The 24429-nt window shown below is 35.2% G+C and overlaps 1 protein-coding gene across 8 annotated transcripts in view; it reads right to left on the bottom strand.

Moving 5' to 3' along the window:
• C2CD5 (C2 calcium dependent domain containing 5) overlaps nt 1–24429 on the bottom strand; it is a 99543-nt gene that overhangs the window by 8762 nt on the left and 66352 nt on the right. For all 8 annotated transcript variants that reach the window (XM_029953144.1, XM_029953146.1, XM_029953149.1 and 5 more), the window contains 9 exons: nt 21301–21487; nt 18063–18227; nt 13772–13912; nt 11638–11701; nt 10888–10949; nt 10577–10675; nt 10026–10115; nt 9221–9308; nt 8126–8212 (listed from right to left, as the gene is read on the bottom strand). In XM_029953144.1, coding sequence (XP_029809004.1) covers nt 8126–8212; nt 9221–9308; nt 10026–10115; nt 10577–10675; nt 10888–10949; nt 11638–11701; nt 13772–13912; nt 18063–18227; nt 21301–21487 — 983 coding nt within the window. The remainder of the gene's footprint in view (nt 1–8125; nt 8213–9220; nt 9309–10025; nt 10116–10576; nt 10676–10887; nt 10950–11637; nt 11702–13771; nt 13913–18062; nt 18228–21300; nt 21488–24429) is intronic.

Below are 24429 nucleotides of genomic sequence, written 5' to 3'. Positions count from 1 at the left end.
AAACACAAGCTGCTTAGTAGCCATAACCGTCCCCCTGACTACCAACCCCTTCATTCAAGGACTTCACTATCAACAGGTCCCTCTGGTGGCATTAAGATTTGTGGAACCAAAAAGTTCTCTCCACAGACGTGACTAAGATCCCAAACTAGGATCACTCTCTTTCCAGGAATCTCATAAAAGAAGCATCCAGAATTTTTGCTAATATTTCATATTTGTATATAGCTATTTAAAAAATACAAATTGTACAAATTTAAACAACACTACAAAAAACTGAGAATAAGAAGTCATCCAGTTTTTTAAAAAGAATTATAAAGAAAACACATATTTTAATCTCCGCTTAATGTGTTAATCTTTTGGTGATATCCTTAAATTAACGAAGTTAAACCTTATGCCAAATAAGGTTTGGGCAGGTTCTTGCTAATAGGGTGTGTGGAAGTATGCATACTCTGTCTCCCCAATTTTATAAGGAAAGTGACCACCAGGTAACACTGGAAAATGCAGAGTGGCTGACATTCCTCTTGCAATACAGAGCTGTTGAATAAAAGGACTCACTAGGTAGGGTCCACAAAATGACTGTGAGGTACCATGCTGCGGGTGTGTCCTGACCCTCGTGCCCTCAAGACTGTACATCCAGACAGAAGAGTCCTCCCTGATTCAGGCTCCTGAGGAGTTTGGAAGTCCAGGGGGAGAGAGAACCCACAGGAAGGAGACTAGACCATACGGACATTCAGAGGCCTACCACATCTCCAGGGACAGCCAGCTCAGCACTGAAACAGACAACTGTGCAGAAGGTGGGACGGCAAATGCCTACCCTACGGCCCCGTTCCCCAGGGGGGTCCTGGGGCTCTCTTCCGTCCTACGTAGCACAGACTTGAGGAGCAGAGACTTATAGAAAATACACTTGGCCTTAGGAACTCTGTAAAAGTTTTTAAAATGACGGAACGGGGTCAAAGCTTTAACAAATGTGAAAATTACTAACATGAAATTATCTTCTATAACTCAGTATTGCCTGGGTAATATGAAATTACCCAGTGAGCAGCAACTGCATGTAATTTAATAACAAATGTCCATCCACCAAAAGAGTTTAAACATGTAGAAAGCATCTGTTTCTACCTCTAAATATTAAGTGAAAAATAAAACAAAGGTACACAATGATCTGTAAAATATTTGTGGTTTTTTTTAAAGGATAAATAGAATATCTTTGCAAAGACAGACAATAAATCTGATTAAGAGTGGCTGCCTCTTGAAAAAGTAAATGAATGAAGGAGCTAGATTTTAGACTATTTGATTTTTTCGTAAAATTTGAATGTTTCATCGCATACACTTATTTATTACTTTTCCCAAAAAATTTTTACAAAGGGGGGGGAAGCAAGGGAGAATGCCTAGTCCTGGCCTTCATACATGTATGTACTTGAATTAAAATTTGAGGGGAAAAAGCAGATATTCTTAAGAGAAAGGTTAAGGGACATGATTTTTGATCTCACTTCAGGACAGTAGGTTCATTAAACATGCCTCTGTGATCTTAATTTTTCCCACAGAGAAAAGGCCCAAGATAAGGTGGTCCTGGGAACAGATGAGCATCGGCACCTCAGTTATTCAAGGTGATTCTCAGTCACTCTGCTCCTTTAATTAGTTTGGCCTTCAAGGTAATAAGTCTTTCAAAAGAGAAGGTGCTGCAGATATTAGTTGTCTGACTCACTGGCAAACTAGCAATTCTGGTGAAAAAGAAATAAACATATATGCAATCTCTAAGCCAACACTTTAAAAAAAGAGAGAGACAGAGAACATGTTTCATATGCAGGAGTAAAAATCTTATTAAAATCTCTGAGATTTGTTGAGTAGCTAATGCCCGTTGCTAGCCCTTTGTATCTCGATGTGGAAGAGCTTGAGACAGACACGCCTTATGCTGGCTATCCCCATTCGAGCTGCAGAAAGTCTCATCAAGCCACAGAGTAGCCCACTTCCCTTCTAATTTCCTTTCCCACTAGGTACAAGAAAACGATTATTTTGCTTCATTAAAAAGTCATCAGTAAGTGATAACCCTGTTATCCCCAAATGAACAATCCTACAAAGTTAGCAAGGCAAAGAGAATATAAAGTTTTCTTATTCTCTTAGTACACTCTAAGTATTTAACATGCCCTACCAGTGCAGGGCGGGAGACTAACCTAGGTTAAAAACAGCTGAGTGAAAATGAGACACTGATGATGAACAGAAAATAATCTGGCAAAGACTCTTCCTCCCTCAATTATACATGCTCCAGTGCTTCTGAAGTTTGAAATGTCTTCCATTCTCCTAAATAACTTGTCGCAACCAATGACAAAGGTATCTGCTGGCGATAACAGCTCTACACTGACCACTAACTCTTCTGACAACTTATTCACGTTAGAATCTACAGATCATCTCTACTCTGAATAACTAAAAACTACTTGAGAAAATCTTATCTGGTCATCTTAAGAAAGTTACCAAAACTAAAAAAGTCCCCGAAACTTCTAAAGATTCTCTAGTAGATTAAAAAATATGCAATCTGGGGTGCCTGACTGGCTCAGTCAGTAGAGCAAACAAGTCTTAATCTCAGGATTTGTAAATTCAAGCCCCATGATGGGCAGGGAGCCTACTTTAAAAAAATATGCAATCTTAAGTCTTTAAAAATGTATGCTTTATTTAACTGTTTAAATAAACTGTTAAACTGTTTTAAGTTATTATGATAAAAATTTAGCTTTATGTCTCTTTCAGCATTTCTATCACTCTATAATATACTGATTAGCTATATACTGATTAGCTATATCCTATAACGACAAAATCTGGCTTAGTGACTTAGGTAAACAAAACAAATTATGTGTATAAACATTCGGTATAAACCTTGTCCATAATGATATTCATCTAGTCTTAATAACAATTATATAGATTTCAGAAGAAAGCACATTGTAGATGTGGGTTTTTAATTCTTAACACTATGTGTAGCCAGGATGTTAAAGGTTTCTAGTCATAATGATATTCAAATGTTGGTGGATTGATCATGAAATTGCCGTATTATAGCTAAAAAATATATTTAAAGCACAGAGAAAAATAGAAACAGCTTCAATTTGGGAAGTCCACTAGGGAAAGAACTCAACTACCATCACAATACGCACATTAGATGACAAAGACTATTAGCTGTCTATTTGGGTCACGAAAGCTTCCACCTCGTACAATTTAAAGGAGTACAACAGCCTAAACCACTTGTCTTCTGTAACGCCCATTTCCTGTCTTCCTGCTTGTTTCCAGGCATTCACTTCTCCTCTCCATCCCACCCTTTATATCTTCTCTTCCAAATAACCCAGGAACCCAGTTCAATTTTCTTTGCTGCTTATTCCCTCTTCCACAAACTCTGGATTTCACTGAACTCAAGCTGCCTTGAAGAAGCAAAGATTCCTTATCCCTACTTCCCCATCAATTCTCTTTCCTTCCTTCCTTCCTTCCCATATCTGGGATGAGTTTCTCATACATTTTTCCCTCTGCAGTTTCTCTTTTCCTCTCAATCTCCTTCCCCTCAGCATCTCTCTCCTTTCAGGACCTCCCACTGATGGTTAGGGCCATCAATAATATGGAGAACTTCAGTGTTGGTTATTGCTACCATTTGGTTGTAGTGACAAAACATTTTAAAAAGAAAGAAAACACAGACATGCAATGAATTGTTAATACATAAAGATATTTTTAGTTAGTGTAAAGAACTATGTAATAGTTGTAAGAATTTAGAACCCTTAGTTGGCAGGATAAGATAAAAACTAACTTTGTAGTTTTTATAGGGTTATATTTCCAATGGCTAGTTTAAAATAATGTGAGGCAAGTAATTGAATTTAAAAAATTAAACTATCTTCTAAAATCAAATTTGGCTTAACAAAGAATAACCCTTATAGCCTCAATAAAAATAAAGACAAAAAACTTCAAATGTGAACATCTAATTAAGGAGTGTATTGTATTGAGGGTATAAACCAACTTGTTTTGTTTAATACTGAAATCCAGAATTTGACCTCTGCTCACCACAGTAATCAGCAGCTGCTTAATACAGAGAGTACTCCTGCCAGCCTAGCGCTTATGCCATTGAACCTGAGGCTATCCCCCCAGCACAAAGCAAAATGAAAGCAGGATCAAGTTAGGTATAGAAGACTTTTCTTCTGTACACTGTGATTTGACAGTATATAAAAACTAAATAGACTTAATTAAATCTTTTAAAACCCTTAAACTCTCAGAATTTTAATGAAAACTATTATCCTATTATAAACTTATAAAGTGTTTGAGATATATTTATAGTGGCACATGATTCATATACACTTGTCTAAGATCTTAAGGCCCACAGTACGGTACCTAATATATTGAGATTTAGTTCTTTAGACATACATCAAAAATAATTTGCTAACCTTTTATAAAAACTAATGCATAAAAGTTTTGAGATCTACTACAGTCTGTAAGAAAATTCTTACTGATTTTTTAAAATTTTTACCCAGATTACTTTCACGCCGATTCTCCATTGTTACTGTACTTGTTCTATGCCTTTATATATATAAACTAATTTATATATATATACACTTATTTATAGATATAATGGTCTCTTAAAACCATTTCAAAGTAAAACAGTATATATTTAGAAAAGTAAAGTACAAATATTAATGATGAGGAAAAAACATGAGAGTGGTATAAAAATTTGCTATCCTTTTTCTCATACTACAGCCTCATGGAAATAGAAGTAATTTATGTTGGTGCCACATCATCTATGTTCCTCATAATATTCATTAAAGAATTTTGATGACCTCCACATGATAATTTCCTGGAAGAAATTACTCAGGCTCAGCACCTTTTAATATTCCAAATCAGAAAAATCAAGACACTTAGCAAGATAATCAAACCAGCCATAAATTTGAGACCTACACCAAACTGTTTTGTTACTTTGAGGAACAAAACCAAAAATAACAAAAGATGAAAGGAAAAAATTGAACATGGATGGACAATTCAGGCCCAGGCTTACTCCACACAATGAATTAGGATACACACAATTGAAGCATATTTTCTTCACATAATATTCACTCATTTTCAGTAACACAAAAAGGAAAGGTTTATCTACAAGTTAAAAGATGGAAGTATTAATAAATCTACTGTGCATAGCACTTGAAACTACTCTGTCAACATAAAGAAATAGAAATTTTTAATAAATCACCTTATCTGTAATAACATGAAAAATAAATTAGGATTCAAAGTTTGCAGATTTTTAAAAAAGGGGGAAAGCTCCATCAGCTTAGCTAACTGACCTTAATAAAACTATATAAACTATAAAACTATATGTTTACTTATTTGTCAATATTAGTACTTGACTTTTAAGCCTCTTGTGGTTGCATATAAGAAAGCCAAAAGTTTTTAGAGGCTTTATTCATAGCACTCTTTACCTTTCTCTCTTTTGCCTGTTACTTCCAAATTGCTAAGCTTAACTTTTGACAAATATTTCTATTCTCTATTTAAAACTTCCCTCATCTTACAATACTCAATTCCTACATTGATTCATGTATTATACTCTATTATTCCATTCTTTGGACCTTTTCAAAACCCATCCTATCCTCAAATTTTCCAAAATACTTTGTGTTACCCTCTTCAAGTATACTTACTATAACCCATGTCCTGAAAAGACGTGAGGAAGCAAAGACAATAAATAAGCATGCAACAGAAACTACCACTTACAAAAGTATTCACAAAAAGGCACAGGTAAACTTTTTAGTATTTACTGATGATTCTAAAATGTAATAGTCAAGGAAAAACACATAGTTTTTGCAGTTAAGTACTTAGTATAAAAAGTTTCATATATGTTAGTATTAGATGTGATGCTAGTAAACATTATGAAGATGATGATGATGGCAGAATGATCGGATTCCGTGGTTTTCAAACGTTTTGAAACTTTCTCACAACAAAACCACATACAGAAATTCGATACATAAAAGCGTACTGAATCAAAGCTGCTCTAGTTCAGAGGTAGGGGGTCCAGAGACCTCCGCTCCCCTCACTCCCTGCCCACCCTGCCTCCTAGAAGGCCATGAAGCACCTATCAAGAAACTCTATGGTTTGGAGAACTTGAGTTTAAAACTTATTCATTTAACAGATTTGAAGCTATTCAGAAATTTTTAATTTAACTTAATTAAACATTAGCTTCTCCTTTGATTAGCTTTTATGTTTTTAATAACAAAAACATGTTAATTATTGAAGGACCAGTCACTATAGAACCCCAAGACATCAGAGTTAAAGGCTAACGAGAATCTCAATCCTCTCACATTTTACAAATGAGGAACTGAGGCTTAACTGGCTTATTAGACTTAACTGGCCCAAGTTCTCACTCTTTATCAGTCACAGAACTGAGAAGAGAACCCAGGTCTGCTACTTTATTACTCCACCTCAGGGCCCTTCTCCACACTCCCCAAAATGAACTGCAATATTTTAAGTACTGTTCAGATATGACTTATTCTACTCAAAGTCTTCTTTCCTTCAGTTCAGAGTATCATTTGCACAAAATAGACTCATGACACCAATAAGCACTAGTTTTAATTACCTTTGAAAATATTTTGAAAGTTACTGCAGAAACTATGTTATCAATATAGATATGACAAATTTATAGAATTTAAATCCAACTTTCTGCAGAACTCAGTAATATTAACAAGGTAAAATTGAGCTAAAAGAACCCCATATTCACAAATGTATATTCCTATAGATTGGCAATCGATCAAATCTTTTGGTGGTTGCAATTAGATTTTTGGTTTTGGTTCCCCCTCCACACCCCACCCCACCCACTGCAGGGCAAAGATAAACAAAATGACACCTAAAGGTGATTTTAACTAACCCTGTGTTAAATACAAGTTTCCTGTATAAAGTAGATGTTTAAAAAAAAATTCTGTCCAGTCAGTTCTAGGAAGATTATTCACATTTCTTTTTGTTCTGAAGGCTATATTTAATTGATAAATCTGAACTCATATTATCTTTGGATTTTATTTTTCCTCTTTATTCTTTCAAGGAGTTGTACTATGGTAACATTCTCCATTGAGTTCTAAAGTAGAACTTTAACATAAAAAAGAAAGAGAACCACAGTTACCATGTTAGAAAGTTCAGAATCTGAAATGAGCTTATCTTTTCATCTTAAAAACAGGAGACAAGATCTATTTATCTATATAGATAAACAGGCTTTGTACTGATTTAGTAAAGACTCTATATGCAATGTAGAGACATATATGCAATGTGAATATAACACTATTCTGTATTATAACTAATTGGTATCAGATGAAATAACTGATAAGTACAAATCATTTAAAAATTTCCATTGCATTATAAAATGTAAAAATTAGAAAAGCCAATTTGGTTTGAAATAACAAATGCATCACTTCCCAGGATAAAAATATGAAAAAACACAAACTACACTTATTGTATATGTAATGCTATAAAACAAGGTATAGTAATTCTGAAAATTCTTATAATAAAAATTGCCCTGAAATCAGAAGACAAATAGAAGATACTACCTCCCATTTTTCTCCAACATTGCACAGATCTATGTAGATGCATTGCTCTTAAGAAAGCATCACTTTACATCTGAAAATATGGTGGTATCTTGTAAGTACATAACAATGATCCTCAAGTAACAACCAAGACACTCAAAAGACGGCTCATCCCTTTTTCATTTGTTCTAACTCCACCTAAACCTTTCCACAAACCTTCTGAGGAACATAAGTATTTTATTGTCCATAAAAATCTATAAATTTTTGAAAAGATTCAATTGTTGCTGGAAAAAAAGAAACCTTACCAGATAGACTATAAGTATCAATATATCATGTGAGAATAGTTACTTTTGGAAATCCAGATCTCTGAAAATAAAACTGTAATACATTTGAAATATAAGAATGGAGTATCACATGAAAAATTACCTTAATAATTTATGATGAGATTACCTGAGAAATTAAAATAAGAGGAATATTATTCTCTCCCCTGTATGAACATGAAGAAACAGACAATGAGGGAATGAAGAATTAATCTTCATCTCAAGATTAAGTAAGACTGCCTACAATGAAGAAGTAAAAGGAACGAGAAACTAGGATTTTTTTCGCATTTCCCTCACTTAACCAACCTTTAGCTGGTGGAAAAGGATGAGAAGGAAGTGAATCTGAACAGAGCTCCAGGGGAAACTGCAGCAGTTCTTCATTATCTGTAGAGGCTTGAGAGGCAAGAAAAACACTACAGTTATTTAGTAATGATCTAGTATTAATTTTTTTTAATTAAGAATCTGGGATAAAATATATATTTCCCCCAATCCAATTTATTCTGGTTATTTCCTTTTTGGTTTTTCCCACAGAAACCCTTCAACCTGCATAATCCTTAGAGGCGCTCTCTTCCCTGCTACGACTGTTGTGAGATTTAGAAAAAATCCTAAGTATAAATCTCTTAGCATATAATAACATGAACTCAATAATAAATAATAACTCAATAACGTTACCCTACTCTTTGTACCATACTGGTTCTATGATACTTAAAACAGTTATTTTCTATATTCCTTGCTAAATATCTGAACACAATCACTTAAAACATCTGTTTGACATTAATTCATGCTTTACATGTAGAATGTAAAATTTTAGACTAACCATGTATATTTCATTTACCAGGTAAGTCCTTAAATTTTAGAAAGTATACTATTTCCCTCTCCTTTTTTTCAGAACACATAAGTGGTTTTGGGGGGGTGGTTGGTTTTTTTAATTTTAATTTTTATTTAGTGGTTTTTGATAATGAGTTTCTTTGGAATATATTAACAATGGTACTTCCTAAATTTTACTGGATAAAGGCCAACTCAGAATCTGTTGAATATTATGGGATCTTTCTTAAGAAAAGTACATGATGCTTACTGCATCAATAGGTTCTCAGATACTTTGAGGACCTCCCCAAAGACTCTAGGACAGAAATCACTAAATTTTTCCAGAATAAATATACTATAACCTAAGCCTAAAAAACAGCAGCATTCTCTATGGAAATAAATACCAGTGAACCACCTATTTATGTGTGAAAAATACCAAGTCAATCACATTCTTCCTATCCACAAAGTTACCTTGATAAAGACAGAAAAAGTGACATATCTCTTCTTCAAGAAACAAGTCCTTGATTTAATCTGCCTTTTACACTGAACTACAATGTAGACGAACATGAACTATGCTCCCATCCACCACAGGTTTACCTCTTTGCAATGACTTTTCAACATGTGTTTTTGTGGTCTGCAAAGCCTGATTTTTGTCAAAAGTTATTGCAACTGCTGTGACTGTAACCTAGAATTACAGAAACAACGTGATTAGCAAAATAATCATTGCCACAGTAAGTTTCTCACAAACCTTCTTCAGTACCATGGAACAATTTATACTAACTGGCTATCTGCCTTTTTCAGTTAAGACGCTCAATCAGAATTACCAATAATCTCAGATATTCAGACTACAACTGAGTCCGACATGTATACCTAAACCTAGATATTCCTGAAAGAGGTCAAGTACCTTCTCTAAAATACAGGGACTGGAGAAATCCCACATACGTACACATCTTATGCTGGAAATATGATTCTACCTTTAGATTACTAGAGTTGAGAAAAATAAAACATGCATGGACTGATTCATTCTAGTAGGTCTTAAAATATTCTAAAGCAAAATCCTTTATACTTACTGATGGTAGACTTATCATATTAAAACAGATCAGATAAAAGCTAGAAATCGTCTTTAATAATAATTGAATCTTGGGGTGCTTGGGTGGTTCAGCTGGTTAAGCGTCTGCCTCTTGGTTTCAACTCAGGTCGCGATCTCATGGGTTTGTGGACTTTGAGTCCTGCATTAGGCTCTGTGCTGACCGCGCAGAGCCTGCCAGGGATTCTCTCTGTCTCCCTCTCTCTGCCCCCTCTCCTGCCTGTGCTCTCGCTCTCTCTCTTAAAATAAATAATTAAACACTAAAATAATAATAATAATAATAATAATAATAATAATAATTTAAATCTTAATTACCTGTATTAATTCATCTTCAGGCAGGGATACTGTAAAATTTACATGGCAAAGGCAGCAGGGGATCATAGACCGTAGTTTAAAATACAGGCTCTACACAACAGAAAATATTAGTGATATCACTTTTTTTAATCAAAACCTTTTCAAAAACTAATTTTCACCATATATTATATTACGGCAAAAGGAACACTTAAAAGATGAAAACAAAGCTGGTCCACTTCTGTTTTGTGTATTCTTATATTAAGAATATTATCTTAAATATTTTAGCAGAAAGTAAGATTTAATCTTATTTACCAATAAGTCATAAAAAATAATATAAAAAAGCCTTTTTAAAATTTATACATGTACAATAGATTTATAGGAAGCTTAAAAGATGCCGAGGACAACTTTAGCATTTTATCAGATGACAGAGTTAAGAGTAATACAGCATGTAAATGAAAATAATTTGGCCCACAATTGTGTAAGATAATCCAGGTACTACATATCTTTTTCTCTTTTAATTTCAAAATTCTTAGGAGTTTTAACTAAAATATAGTTAGTCAAAAGATTCATACCTTGAGCAAATTTTCACAGAGATCATTAAAATTCTTATTAAGGGCTTGATTAGTCAGGTTAAGGCTGCTTAATCGGATTACTCTTACTGACGTGAACATCTAAATATGGGGAGAGATAATAGCATGTCGTTTTATTATTTTTAACTAAATGCTGTAAACAGTTGATAAAACTACCAAATAACGAATAATAAGTACTGTGGTATGAAAACGGCTAACATTTTAATTGCAATAAGGAGGTCAAAGAGAAAACATATATTAAGATGGAACTAAACCACATACATTGTATTTGCTTAAAATTATAAAAGGTTTACCTGTATTTCTGATGTCCAATTATTTATACCAGGCATAATTTCTGTATTACAACTATAAAAGCCTGTTGAAATAAATCATAGTTAAACTATAGAACACTTCATCTATTTTTATGTAAAGGAGTAACATTTTTCAATTATTACATGGAATTCTAACTATAAGATCCATTTAATCTTTTTTCTAAAATGTTATACCTTCAATAGACTTTAGACCATCTCCATAAATTATCAGTTTGGTTTCTTTTTTATGTATGAACATAAAAGGATTAAATATCAGTTCACCTAAATTTTGGGTTTTTTTTAAAGATTTTATTTTTAAGTAATTTCTACACCCAGTGAGGGGCTTGAACTTAAAAGCAATAACAAGAGTCACATGCTCCATGTGCTCAAGCCTCACGTCAGGCTCCAGGGCTCCACACTGAGCATGGAACCTGCTTAGGAATCTCTCCCTCTCCTTCATTCTCTCTCTCTCTCTTCCCCTCTACTCTTCTCTTTCTTTAAAATAAAAAAAAATTTTAATAAAAAAAACTGTCACATGCTCTACTGACTGAGCCAGCCAGGTGCCCCCTTATTTCACATAAGTTCTAACATAAATATTTTTAAACTATGTTTTTAGGCTTGGAGCAGCAAAGCACATGACAAGATGTGATACTGATAAAGCCTTTAAAATAAAGTTAGCACTGTAATAATTATGAACTAAAATACTGATATATAAATCTAGTCTCATCTCAAAAGTAAGTTTTTCCCACTTACCTGAAGGGGGAGGAACATCAGTAAGTAGAGAATGTACATCTTCCATTGCATCTGTGTCATCAATCTGAAAATAAAAAGATTAGAGCTATTATGTAAGTATAAATACATAATAATTTCAAACTTAAAAAAAATCATTGTTTTATTACTTACTAAATAGACAACATAAGAGTCAAGAAAAACTGGAGCTATTTTTCCCTAAGTTAAAATATAAAACTTGAAAAAGAAAGTTCTAGTATCTGTAAATTTCTCCACAGTAAATATTATAAATACTTCTAAGTAAATATTTCACATTATAAAGTACATTCAGTTAAAAAAATAAAGAGAGCCTTTTAGCAAGCCTTTATGAGACATGTATCAAAAAGCTTACAAAGATACCATAAGCAATTGCTATCTCTATTTGTATTAGTTAATAAAGAACAATTTCAAAAAAAAAAAGACCTTTTGCCTTAAATACAAAACTGCTTTAAAATTGAATTACATAGGGATAAATTTTAATAAATAAATGAATAAAATTGAATTACATAGGGATAAATTTTAATAAATAAATGAATAAAACTGAATTACATAGGGATAAATTTAAAGGCACATCTAAAAAAAAAACCCCTCCAAATCCCATTTTTATTATATCACAGTATTTCATTGTGAATAATCAATTAATAGTGAAAATATCCAACTAGACAAAGACTGACATTCACTTGTACATTGGGAGTCTGACTCTCACACACTTTTTCATTTCCTCATATTACCCTTGGGATTTCAAGAACCATTTTAACATTACTTTAGCTACCCATGGTCATACCATACCTCAACCCGCTATTCCCCAAAACATTCCACACCAGACCCAGCGACAGTGTCCTTCCTGTCTGTTCCTTCTCTTACACTTCTCTGCACCTTGTTCTCAGTCTTCTGCCCAGATCTGAAACCCTTTTCTTCTCTACTTCGGCAGGATCCAGGCAGGACCGGAAAGATCAGTAATGCTCCAGATAAAACTTCAGGTAATGCTAAGAATCACCTGTTGAAAGATTCTTGGGCCCTACCTTGAAATTTTCATTTACCAGGTCTGAAGGAGGGGCCCCAGAATTTGCATTTCTTCCAAGATCCCAGATGGTGCTGATGCTATAGGGAGTCGCAGCACACCTGAAGTAACACTACTCCAAACAGTACCTTGGACCTGGAACCTTTTACCTCCTTAGCCTGACATATTCTTTTACCAACTTCCTTTTTTTTTTTTTCATCTCAGACTGTAGAAAAATACGAGAAACAGGCACACATCCATACAGTTTGAGTTGTCTACAAATTAACACCCTCGCCTCAATTAAGCCTCGTGCATCCTCCATGGCTGACATCCTGATCACATTCATAGGCATTGTTCTAGATTGTTCAAACTTCCAACCTCATCCCAACAAAATCTACCATCAGCTTCCTGCTTTACTAAAATAAAGGCGTCTGGTTTTTTCTCTAATTGGCACCTTACTAGAACATTTCTGAGTATCTTCATTTACTTTCTTTTCCTTCAATATCAAAGGAAGATCATCCTTCAAAGTTAACCCTTTATGGGGGGGGACAGAAGGAACAGATTTGGGAGGGAGGAGACCTCATATATCTTCCATGCCACATTTATCCTCCAGGAAAGTTCTGAGTGTCTTTTCATAATCAAAGTTCAATTATACCTTCTGAATTCAGTAAGAAAATACTACACTCAGAATTCATAGTACTTCTCATATTACATGTAAAAAGGATACAATTATAGTAACATGTTATAACACTTGAAGCAAGTAGATAATAATTATAGTAAGTGAAAGAACAGCATTTTAATTCCTTATTTAAATTCATTCAAGTTTACAAAAATAGCTCCATATCTAGCATTACCTTTTTAAAATTTTAGCATCATTTTATTTTAACCCATCCATTAATTTTTCCAGAACTATCTACATTATTATATCTGGTGTTGAACAAAAAATATATGACTAAGTTCTGGTATTTTCAAGTCTGTGGTCATTTCTATAACAACATTTTAAAGTAGATTTATAGCAGTTATAATAATACAAAACCACATCATATCCACTTAGAATCCAGTTGTAAAAAATGTACATCTTATCTTCCAAAACCCTTAATTAGTCTAATGCAATAATACCTCCAAAACAAAAGCATCTTTTTTCCCATGTGAAAGGTCCAATTCTGTAACTTCATCAGAGCTTTCTGACTGGGATCTTAAAAGCCTTGAGCGTTGTCTAGGTTCTGGGATGGGTGATCCTATAATCTCTTCGGATACTTCCTGAAAGAAATATAATTGCTTTATATTACATAAGATTGTCTTTTTCAGTTTTGGGGTTATTTTATAAACCGCGGTCTTTTCTTTTTTACTTTTCACTTAAGTATAAGGGACATATAACATTATATAGATTTCAGGTATGCAGCATAATGATTTGATATTTGTACAATTCAGTTTGGTTTTTAAATTTTTATACTAATAAATATCTGTGGAGAAAAAAATCTGTAAAATATATTCACATTCTATATTTAATTATAACTTTTATGACTAATTAACCTTTTAGAGGGTACACAGATGCCTCCTTTTATCAACAACAGTAGCCTTGATACACTTTATCCATGAACATACACGTCTGTCACAGGCCTGGCAACGCAACACTGATGTCTAGTGTACAGAGAGGACCCCAGAACGAGGAAGGAACCGGCAGCCCTTCCCGTTCAACGCCGTATCTTCTACCCAACATTTAAAAAACTAAACAGCCCAGAAATCATTAAAAATGTAGTTCCCCAAATGGATTCTAACCTTTTACACCTTTCTTATCCGGTGGTAATTTTTCAAAGTGCCACGTAATAAAATGAGGACGCTGATAAATGTGTGTATGTGTGTGCAGACACAGTACACCCATTATGCAGGGATCTGCTGTGCAACTTGTTAATCCAAATACACTGGCAGCTGCAACAACGATCTCTCTGAGGTCAGCGTATGATGCAATCCTACGTGAGTTCGTAAGGTAACTAGAGGTCCTAAATACCTGTTGGCTGTAAGGACTATCTGGAGTGTGTGAATATGTGAGCACAAATGGAAAAAGCTTAGCCTACTGCTTGCATAACAGAGCTTTGTTTTTTTACAAAACAAGGAATATAAGAAATTTTTTTTTCAAAAATACAGCTTTAAATGTTCATTGCTAGTGCATACCTTACACAAGACTACCACCACACTTCCAGAATAGCTACTTATAAAGTAATTTCACATTCATTTCTCTTATTTGTACTCCAAATAAAGTTGCCCTGTATAAATCTGACAGGGTGCCTATTAACGATGACCACACGACGAGAAAGAGCTGCAGTTCAGAGGTAAAGCAGCTTGCCTGGGTATGACAACTAGTTTAAGCGATGAACCGAGCTAGATCAGTTCTGTTGACTCTGAGTACAATGTTCTTCTCACTAGGTAACACCCTTCTTTTTATAATTTTTTTAGTAGTTTAAAATTTGGTTTGGGTGCCTGGGTGGCTCAGTTGGTTAAGTGTCCGGTTTCGGCTCAGGTCATCATCTCACCATTCGTGAGTTCCAGCCCCGTGTCAGGATCTGTGCTGGCAGCTCAGAGCCTGGAGCCTGCTTCAGAATCTATGTCTCCCTCTCTCTCTGCCCCTCCCCTGCTCATGCTCTGTCTCTCTCCCTCAAAAATAAACAAACATTAAAAAAATTTTTTTAACTTGGTTATGCCTTTGCTATGTCATGGACCTAATAAAGCAACTATATGGTATTTAATGTATCTTAAGTTCGTAATGAGGTTCCACCACAGGTACCTAAGGGATTTTGACACCTTTAGTTGACTCAATTTTCCTCATTTAATTTTTCTCCACCCCTACATTAGAAAGATTTTTCAATATTGAGGAAAAAACTCAAACAAGCGCATTCACTGCAACAGAAGTTACCTTCCTAAGAGAAAAAACATAATGATTCACATTTTCAGTGAGGGGATACATTGTCTTTGAAACTGAAAAGATAAAATTGCAGGGCGCCTAGATGGCTTAGTTGGTTGAGCATCCAGCTTCAGTTCAGGTCACGATCTCACATTTCGTGCGTTGGAGCCCCATGTCAGGCTCTGTGCTGACAGCTAGCTCAAAGCCTGCAGCCTGCTTCAGATTCTGTGACTCCCTCTCTCTCTGACCCTCCCCTGCTCATGCTGTCTCTCTCTCTCAAAAATAAATAAAACATTTAAAAAAAAATTTTTAAGATAAAATTGCAATATGAGTGAGGAGTGGCCTACTATTATGACTTTGTCAAATTCGGAGAGGTTATGCTGAAAGACTAAGGTATTCACTCATTCACTCTCTGAGATAAGGAGAGACATATTAGAAAATTCATAAATTAATTGACTCGTCTTTTGTGAAATATGGTTCGATTCAACAAATGAAATCTGTATATGCTAAAATGTTAAGAATCATAACAGATTTAGGGCCTCTTCTAAAAGGTACTACTAACACAGAAGTTCAATAAACATTTACTGTGATGAAGTGAGTTAATTCACATTTTCTAAATATGTCTCTGACTTTAAAAGGCTCACACTATTAAAGAAAGACGACAGGTAAAAACTAAGTGCAAGAATGTGTAACAGGCCCTTCGACAGAAGCACGTCCAGGTACAAGAGGAACATAAAGGAAGAGGAGTCGGTCTTCCTGCGAGAGGTCAGCGTGGAAGCACAGTCGATAAATACTGTTAAGCAAAAGGGTTCAGCTTATATCCTGGAATCCCAACATAAAGCTTGCAAATCATTCTCCTCAACAGGCATAAATACTCTTGGAAAATGTTCAAATATCAAAGCATAATTATAAAAAATAATGTACTGCAAGTAAGCAGTAAAGTGCTGTGTAGAAAGCTTGGATAGAGGCTAATTAAGTATTAATATGTTAACACACCAATTTTCTTAGTGAATTTAAAGAAGCTCTCTACATCAGCATGATTCAAAAGAAATATAAAGTCACAGATAATAAAATAAAAAGGAAATGAAATAAATTTGATAAAATATTGTACTTAATTCACTATATCCAAAAGGTTACATTTTCAACATGCTACCAATATACAAAATACTCATGAGATAATTTACATTCTTTTCATACCAGGTCTTCAAATGCCAGTGTGTATTTTATACTTACAGCACATCTCAATTCAGGCTAGACACATATTAAGTGCTCAACAGCCACATACGACCAGTGACTACCACACTTGACAGAGTAGCTAGCTGTAGGTCATATCTTTAAAGTTTCTCCCAGCTTGGGGGCCAGGGTGGCTCAGTCAGTTAAGTGCCCACCTTTGGGTCAGGTCATGATCTCACAGTTTGTGAGTTTGAGACCCACATTGGGCTCTGTGCTGACAGCTCGGAGCCTGGAGCCTGCTTTGGATTCTGTGTCTCCCCTTCTCTCTGCCCTTCCCCTGCTCACGCTCTGTCTCCCTCTATCTCTCAATAATAAATAAACATTTAAGGAAAGTTTTTTAGGGGTGCCTGGGTGGCTCAGTCAGTTAAGCATGCGGCTGCGGCTCAGGCCATGATCTCACAGTTCATGGGTTCGAGCCCTGCATCAAGGTCTATGCTGACAGTTAGCTCAGGCCTGGAGCCTGCTTCATATTCTGAAGCTAGAATAGAGATCACTGCCCCAGACAACCAACCAAATTTTGGTAGTGTATATAAAATCAAATAATAAAAACAACCACAATAATAATGTTATCTAAACACTTTCCTTTTACAGAAGTATCTCATTATCAGAGACTTGGATAAACAAATAGATTCATTCTAACTCAAACACTTCTTTCTGTCTTCCTCAGAGAAGGCAGCCCTGTGATACCTACTCATACCTGGTATGAAAGACAGACTATGGAAGTGACTGGTAGGGAAATTCTAAAAGAGAAGCTAAAAGTGAAAGATGGTGTATTCTTTCACATTTTTATCATAGATAAGCAATCTTTCATTAAAAATGAACATTTAAACCATTTAATCACTCAACAATCTTTATCAAGAGGCTAGTAGGAGAAACTATTCTGGGCCTCAGGAATACAGCCCTAAGGGGGCTTCATTTTACTAGGAGGAACAAGCAACTATTAAAATCAAAAGCCTATTTCTTTGTGTTTACACACACACACACACACACACACACACACACACACACGAAATAAAAAACAATAAAACACAGAAGGGTGTAAGGGAGTGTCAAAAATTGATGGGAGAGTATAATTTTCGAATCAGGCAGTCAGAGTCATCTCTCTAAAAGGAGACATTTGAGAATGAATGTAAAGGGAGGTGAAAAGAATGAGTATTGAGGACAGCAAAATTCAACAGTGAAAAAAAATATTTTTATGTCCAAAATCAGACTACTCAAAAATATACTCACCCCTAAATAAGAACTTATGTATTCACAATGTAGATTCATTTTACTTACCGGAGGATTGATTTCATATAATTCTTTGTTCTTAGCAATTGTGTCATTTATCTTCTTTTGCATATGAGATATATGCTGTTCGTAGGAGCCATCATTAGGAGTCTTCCCAGCAATTTGAATACCACCGGGTGTGGGTAAAGCAGCTAAATACACACCTGTGGCCGACTTGTAAAATAATGGGAAATAATAAGAAAAAATATCTAAAGAGTAACAGTCTTTAAGTTTTCATATTTAGGAAAGATGTCTTTGCCTTACAGGAAAAAGATCACTAGCATCAGTGCACGCATTTGGATGTATGTTGGAAGAGCACAGAAACACATAAGTGGCAGCAGGAATTGGTTGCTTCTGGTGAGAAACCTGGGCAGGTGGGGACAGCATTGAAAGGACTTACCTTTAACTGCACTTTAAAATATTTACTTTATGATTGTAAAAAATAAGTTGCATTAAAAAACCAGCTCAGAGGGGCACATGGGTGGCTCAGTTGGTTGAGCATCTGGCTTAAGGCTTAGGTTATGATCTCGCAGTTCGTGGGTTCAAGCCCCACGTTGGGCTCTGTGCTGACAGCTCTCTCTCTCTCTCTCTGACCCTCCCCTGCTCATGCTGTCTCTCTCTCTCTCTCTCAAAAATAAATTTAAAAAATTTTTTTAAATTAAAAAAAATCCAGCTCAGAGAAATTAAAAATTGTTAAAAAGTAAATTTTTTTCATAAGTGAGTAAATAATTTACCTTTAAAGTAGCAAAAATAAATGGGAAACTTTTTATAAAGCTAGTGAAGAAACTGAACTTCAGAAAGGACAAGAAACTTACTCAAGATCACACTATCAACAAACCCCAAACCCCAACAAACACTAAACCCCAAAAACTTTTCATGACACCACCCTACCTCCTAATTACCAAGAAAGAAAACTTTACTTAATACAGAATTTTAAATAATTAAATGACTATTAATTCCTGACCTTGTAACAATGCTACATGCCATCAGTACTAGAAAACTATTAAGGGAAATATGAAACATGATACTTACACACACATACCCCTATGTGCATTTACAGTTAAGTATGCTCATATAAGCAAAGCAAAAATACATAAGTATAAATATCAAATTGTTAACACTGAAGAAGTGGAATGAAGACAAAAGAAGACATTTCTTTTAAGTCTGGATATTTGTTCATTTTGAGCTACGTGAATTATCATTACTCTTTTAAATCAATTGCCAATTTTGTGAAAGCCTGTCCTAGAAAGGGTATGATACTCTATGACGCTCTCTCTCCTATTTTGTTCACTCGTGTCCATGACCACGTCTATGACCCAGTCTCTGATGTTCATCCTGCCACGTAAAGCCCTAGCATACCATCTCCTCCACATTCTTAACTGCACTCACTAACGAGGCCACAGCTCAGAATGGTTGAGAACACAGACTCTGGAATAAGACAGGCCTGCATTTGAAATCCAGTTCTAGTACACGCAACTGTATCATTGTGGATAAGTTTCAGTCTGTCACAGCATCGTTTTCTCCTTTTATAACCATACTACTGCACTCCTTCTGGGGAAGCACGGGGCCAGGCACCCAGCAGACATCCATCTCAACTATCAAGGAAGCTACTCTTGGCACCTTGAGATTTAAATGCACGGACTAAACCACAACACAAAGATCAAAATCCCAAACAATAATAATGAATGTTCTCAGTGGTCGAGAAGGAAAAGACTGGCAAAAAGACAGATTTCAGGCAAGCACTGAAAAATTATACCAGCACCACAAGCTAGTTTCCTGGGGCACAACTATCAGAAGCGTTTGATATGCTTGGCAGAGTGTTTTTAAATTTTTGAATCTGAATCAAGCTTAGTTCCTACAGACACCCACCAATAACTAGTTTTGTGTTTAGCCCAAATTATATATTTAAAATAATTGCTAAACATGCAAGTTTTTACACGAGTGAATTATAATGAATATTTTCTTCCCAAGTTAACCTAGATCTCAAATATTTTAATATAAGTCAGATTACTTTCATTAATCATTATAAATTTTTCTTGTCAGAAACATCATGATTATCTGATTAGTTTATCATCATCACACAATTATCCCCTACATATAAAAATTTACATATCTGTAAATGTATGAACAGGAAATAAGTTAGCGTCTACAAGTGCATACTGAAAAAAAAGACAAGTTCTATAAATTTCTTTAAATTAAATTTTTATGCATGTCAGAAAGATGGCAGGGAATTCCAATTTTAAAAGTGCCAGTATCACAAATATTGTAGCTAGCCAAGTGTCTAACTAAAATATATCAGGATTTCCATAAATACTGTTAATCTGTTTGATCAATGTATATTTTGCAAGCATCCAGTTCTCTGGGTCTCAGACTACTTATAAAGACAACTCTTACTTTCCCCATAGACAACTCTAGTCAGAACACACTTCGTAAGAAGCCAAGGTGAACATAAAGCTGAGATAAAGAGCTGCCCACCAACTCACAACTTATCAGCACATAAGAAACACATTCTTTATTGCACATTCCACTGCTGCCCGCAGGTGCACGTTCAGTATAAAACTTTATTCTCTGTCCAGCAGTAAGCAAGCCATAAGCACTCTTTCATACGTATTGCTTTGTCTTCTCCATACAACCAAAGGTAGTTTTGATACGGTGGTCTTCCCGGCAGAAGTGATTCTGCCCCCTAAAGGACATTACCTACAGCTGGTAATGTCTGGAAGCACTTCTGTTGGTCACACTGGAGGGAAGCCATCAGCAACTAGTGGGCAGAGGCCAGAAAGGCTGCTCAACACCCTAAAATGAACAAGACACTCCCTACAACAAAGAGTCTTCCAGTCCCAAATGTTAACAGGGCAGAGAAGAAACACGGTTAGCAATGCTAATATTTTGCATAAAAAATAATAAAGTCCAGACAGAACATTGATGACCAACTTACTAAACAAGCCACGCTTGATAATTTTTAGGAAGTTGACTATTGAGATTATGGTCAGAATATAAAAATATAATAACATAAATATAAATATATTTTATCTCATAATTTTGTTTTAAATAATTCATGAGTAAATGTGAAAATAGTATATTTTAAAAGTGATGACAAGATTTTTCACTTCTTATAATGTCCCCAATTCTTAAAGGTCTTAATGCCAGTTTCTCTAGTTAAGTCTTTTTAAAAGACGCAGAGTCACACAAAACAGAATCTACTACAACTACAGGAATTACAAAACAAAACCAAAATATCTAAACTTACCGCTAAGCCCATCAACATATTCTCACCCACTGTGATCTGAATTCTCAGTCCAAATAAAGCGTTCATTCCTTTCAATTTTAGTTTATTCATTAGCTGAGTATGGACTTCATACTCCATAAATGGCAGCAGATTACTGATAGCTGTGGCATTTGCTTCTGCCTGGGCTTTCTTTTTTAAGCGACATAACCTGTTAAGGAAAATAATTTAGTCACTAGACAGTATTCTTGGTACCATCTTAAAAAATGTCCAATTTTTAAAACTTTCTATAAGAGTGCTTAATTAAACATGACTTGTGTCAAATGAACTTATTAAGATATATCAATCATCTTTTCTGCCATTTTTTCACTTGTATGCTTTTGCTAAAAGTCCTATTTTAATAGAAAAGAAAAATCTCAAAACCTCTAGAGATGAAAAAAGTATGGATCAAAATCCCTAGAGAATATAATGTAAAATCTTGGGTTTCATAACTCCATGTGGTCATACAATAAATGGATAGCAAAGGAAAAAAGTTAATTTACTCACTAACAGAACACAAAACTTGGGGCTTAGGTGGCTCAGTTGGTTAAGGTTCTGGCTTGACTTCAGCTCAGGTCATGATCTCACGGTTCGTGGGACTGAGCCCCGCGTTGTGCTCTGCAGTGACCGCACAGAGTGCCCCTCCCTCACTCATGCTCTCATTCTCAAAATAAATTAAAAAAAAAAAAAAAACACAAAACTTATCTGAGTATCTATAATATGCCAGGCACTATTTAAGCAGTGAGCACTCATCAACAAACAAAACAGAATCCCTTTTCTCATGGTTCTACTCCAGTGGAAAGGAGTGGGAATAAACAAAGAAACAAGGTAACCTAGGATTATGTTTAAGAATCAGGTGTCTGGGCTGGCTCCTGTGTAGCTCAGTCCATTAAGCATCCCACATGATCTCAAGGGTGTGGAATCAAGTCCCGCATAGGACTCTGTGATGATAGCACAGAGCCTGCTTGGGATTCTCTCTCTGCACCTCCCCCACTTGCATGCACTCTCTTTGAAAAATAAACTTAACAAAAAATTAGGTTTCTGAAGAAAATGAACCAGGTGAAGTAAGTGGGAATAACTAGAGAGAAGGCCTCACAAGAGAGATACCTGAGCTGTGATCTTAAAGACAAGATGGAACCAGGAACACTGGAAAAAGGCAATTATGGAATGGAGCTGGCATATTAGAAGAAGCAAAAAGAGACTACTACACTGAAGTGAAGTGAGCAAGGGTGAGAGTCGTAAGGATGAGGTGCAGGTACGGCCCTGATCGTGGTAGGGGCTGTGGGTCATGGTAAGGAGTTTGATTTTATTCTACCAGCAAGGAGAAACTCCAGGTAGGTTTTAAGTAGTAACATAATCTAATTTATGTTTTAGGATATCATTTACACTACTAACCAGAGAATGGAATAAGGATAACAGACTTGATGAGGGAATGGCAGACAAAAAGCAATGAGAGCTTAGACTAAAAAGGTAGCCGTTAAGATGAAGGAAGGATCCCAAAATTGACAAGCCAGGCTATTAAGGCTAGTGGTTAACAAACTTTAGCTCAAGAGCTCATTAGAAGACAATTAACTAGGCCCCATGCCCAGAGTTTCTGATTCAATAGGTCTGGAGTGAGGCCAAGAATCTGCATTTCAAGCTCCCCCAAGCACGATGACGCTATTGGTTGGTCTAGGGAACTGCTGATGGGCACTACTCCCTCCTACTAAAACAAATTAAATTATATATTTTTAAAAATCATCTTAAAACCTGTCTGGGTAGGTCAGTCAGTTAAGCATCTGACTCCTGGTTTTGGCTCAGGTCATGATCTCATGGTTCGTGGGTTCGAGCCCTGTGTCAGGCTCCACACTGACAGTGTGGGGCCTACTTACAGGATTCTCTTTCCTTCTCTCTCTGCCCCTCACTTTCTTGTGCTCTCTCTCACTCTCAAAATAAATAAACTTAAAAAAAAATCTTCTTAAAAGCATCACAGGACCAGGGCAAAGGGTAGTGGGGGTATAAACATAAGGAAATGGCATGAAGAAGTTCTTTTGTGATGACAGAATAGTTTGTGTCTCACTATAGTGGTGGTTACACAAATCTATTTGTGGGATAAAGTTGCAAAGAACTGTACATGTACACAGAAATACATAAATGAATGCAAATCTTAAAATGTATAAAAACTGAGTAAGGTCTGTAGTATAGTTTAGAGTATTATACCAATGTTAATTTCCTAGCTGATACTCTACTATGGCTGTTTAAGATGACACCAATGAGGGAAGCTGGGTGAAAAGTACATGGTATTATTTGTAGCATTTTTGCAACATCCTGTGAGCCTATCACACTCTAAGGCAATTAAACACAATAAATAATAAAAAACAGAAATAAGAGAATACAAAAATATTTCAGATATTAAAATTATCAGTTAAAGAATCAGTCATAAGTTGTAACATATTAAATTTGAAAAAGAATAAAACTTTTAGAAATAAAAATAGGCCATCAAAAATTTAAAGCCCCAATTATTGAACTTACTAGAATATTAGAGACAGCTGAAGAGAGAATCAAAGAACTAAAAGATAATAAAGTATACAAAACACGGCAGAAACAAAAATAAAAAACGCAGATGAGAAAGTAACATATATAAAAGAGGCAGAGAGAAAGTCAAACATTTTTAATTATAGTATGAAGATGAGAGAAGAGATGAAATATAGGAAAATATCTAAAACTTTTCTAAAACACATGAAAGACTCTACAGATTCAAGAAGCCCAATACACAGCAATTAGAATTAAAAAATTCCATACTTAATATTTCATAGGGAAATGGCAGAAAAGCAAAGATATATAGAATTTCTCACACATAGCCTGGGATTGGGGCACAGCTACCTTCGAAGGAATAATAGTTAATCTAATAGGTTATTTCTCAATAGTAGTAATGAAAAGCTGGAAGGCAATGGAAGGGTACCTGCAATGTGCTACAAGAAAATAAACGGCAGCCCAAAATATCTTTTAAAGGTAAGTAAAATATTTTCAGACAAGCAAAAATAGTTCACCAAAATAAATGGTCTAAAGTCTATACCTCACGCAAATGAAAAACAATCCCAAATGGAAGGTCTAAGATGTAAGAGAAAATTGAAA

This window comes from Suricata suricatta, chromosome 10 (assembly GCF_006229205.1).
Source record: "Suricata suricatta isolate VVHF042 chromosome 10, meerkat_22Aug2017_6uvM2_HiC, whole genome shotgun sequence".
NCBI lineage: Eukaryota > Metazoa > Chordata > Mammalia > Carnivora > Herpestidae > Suricata > Suricata suricatta.
This window is presented reverse-complemented; position numbering and strand designations above follow the sequence as displayed.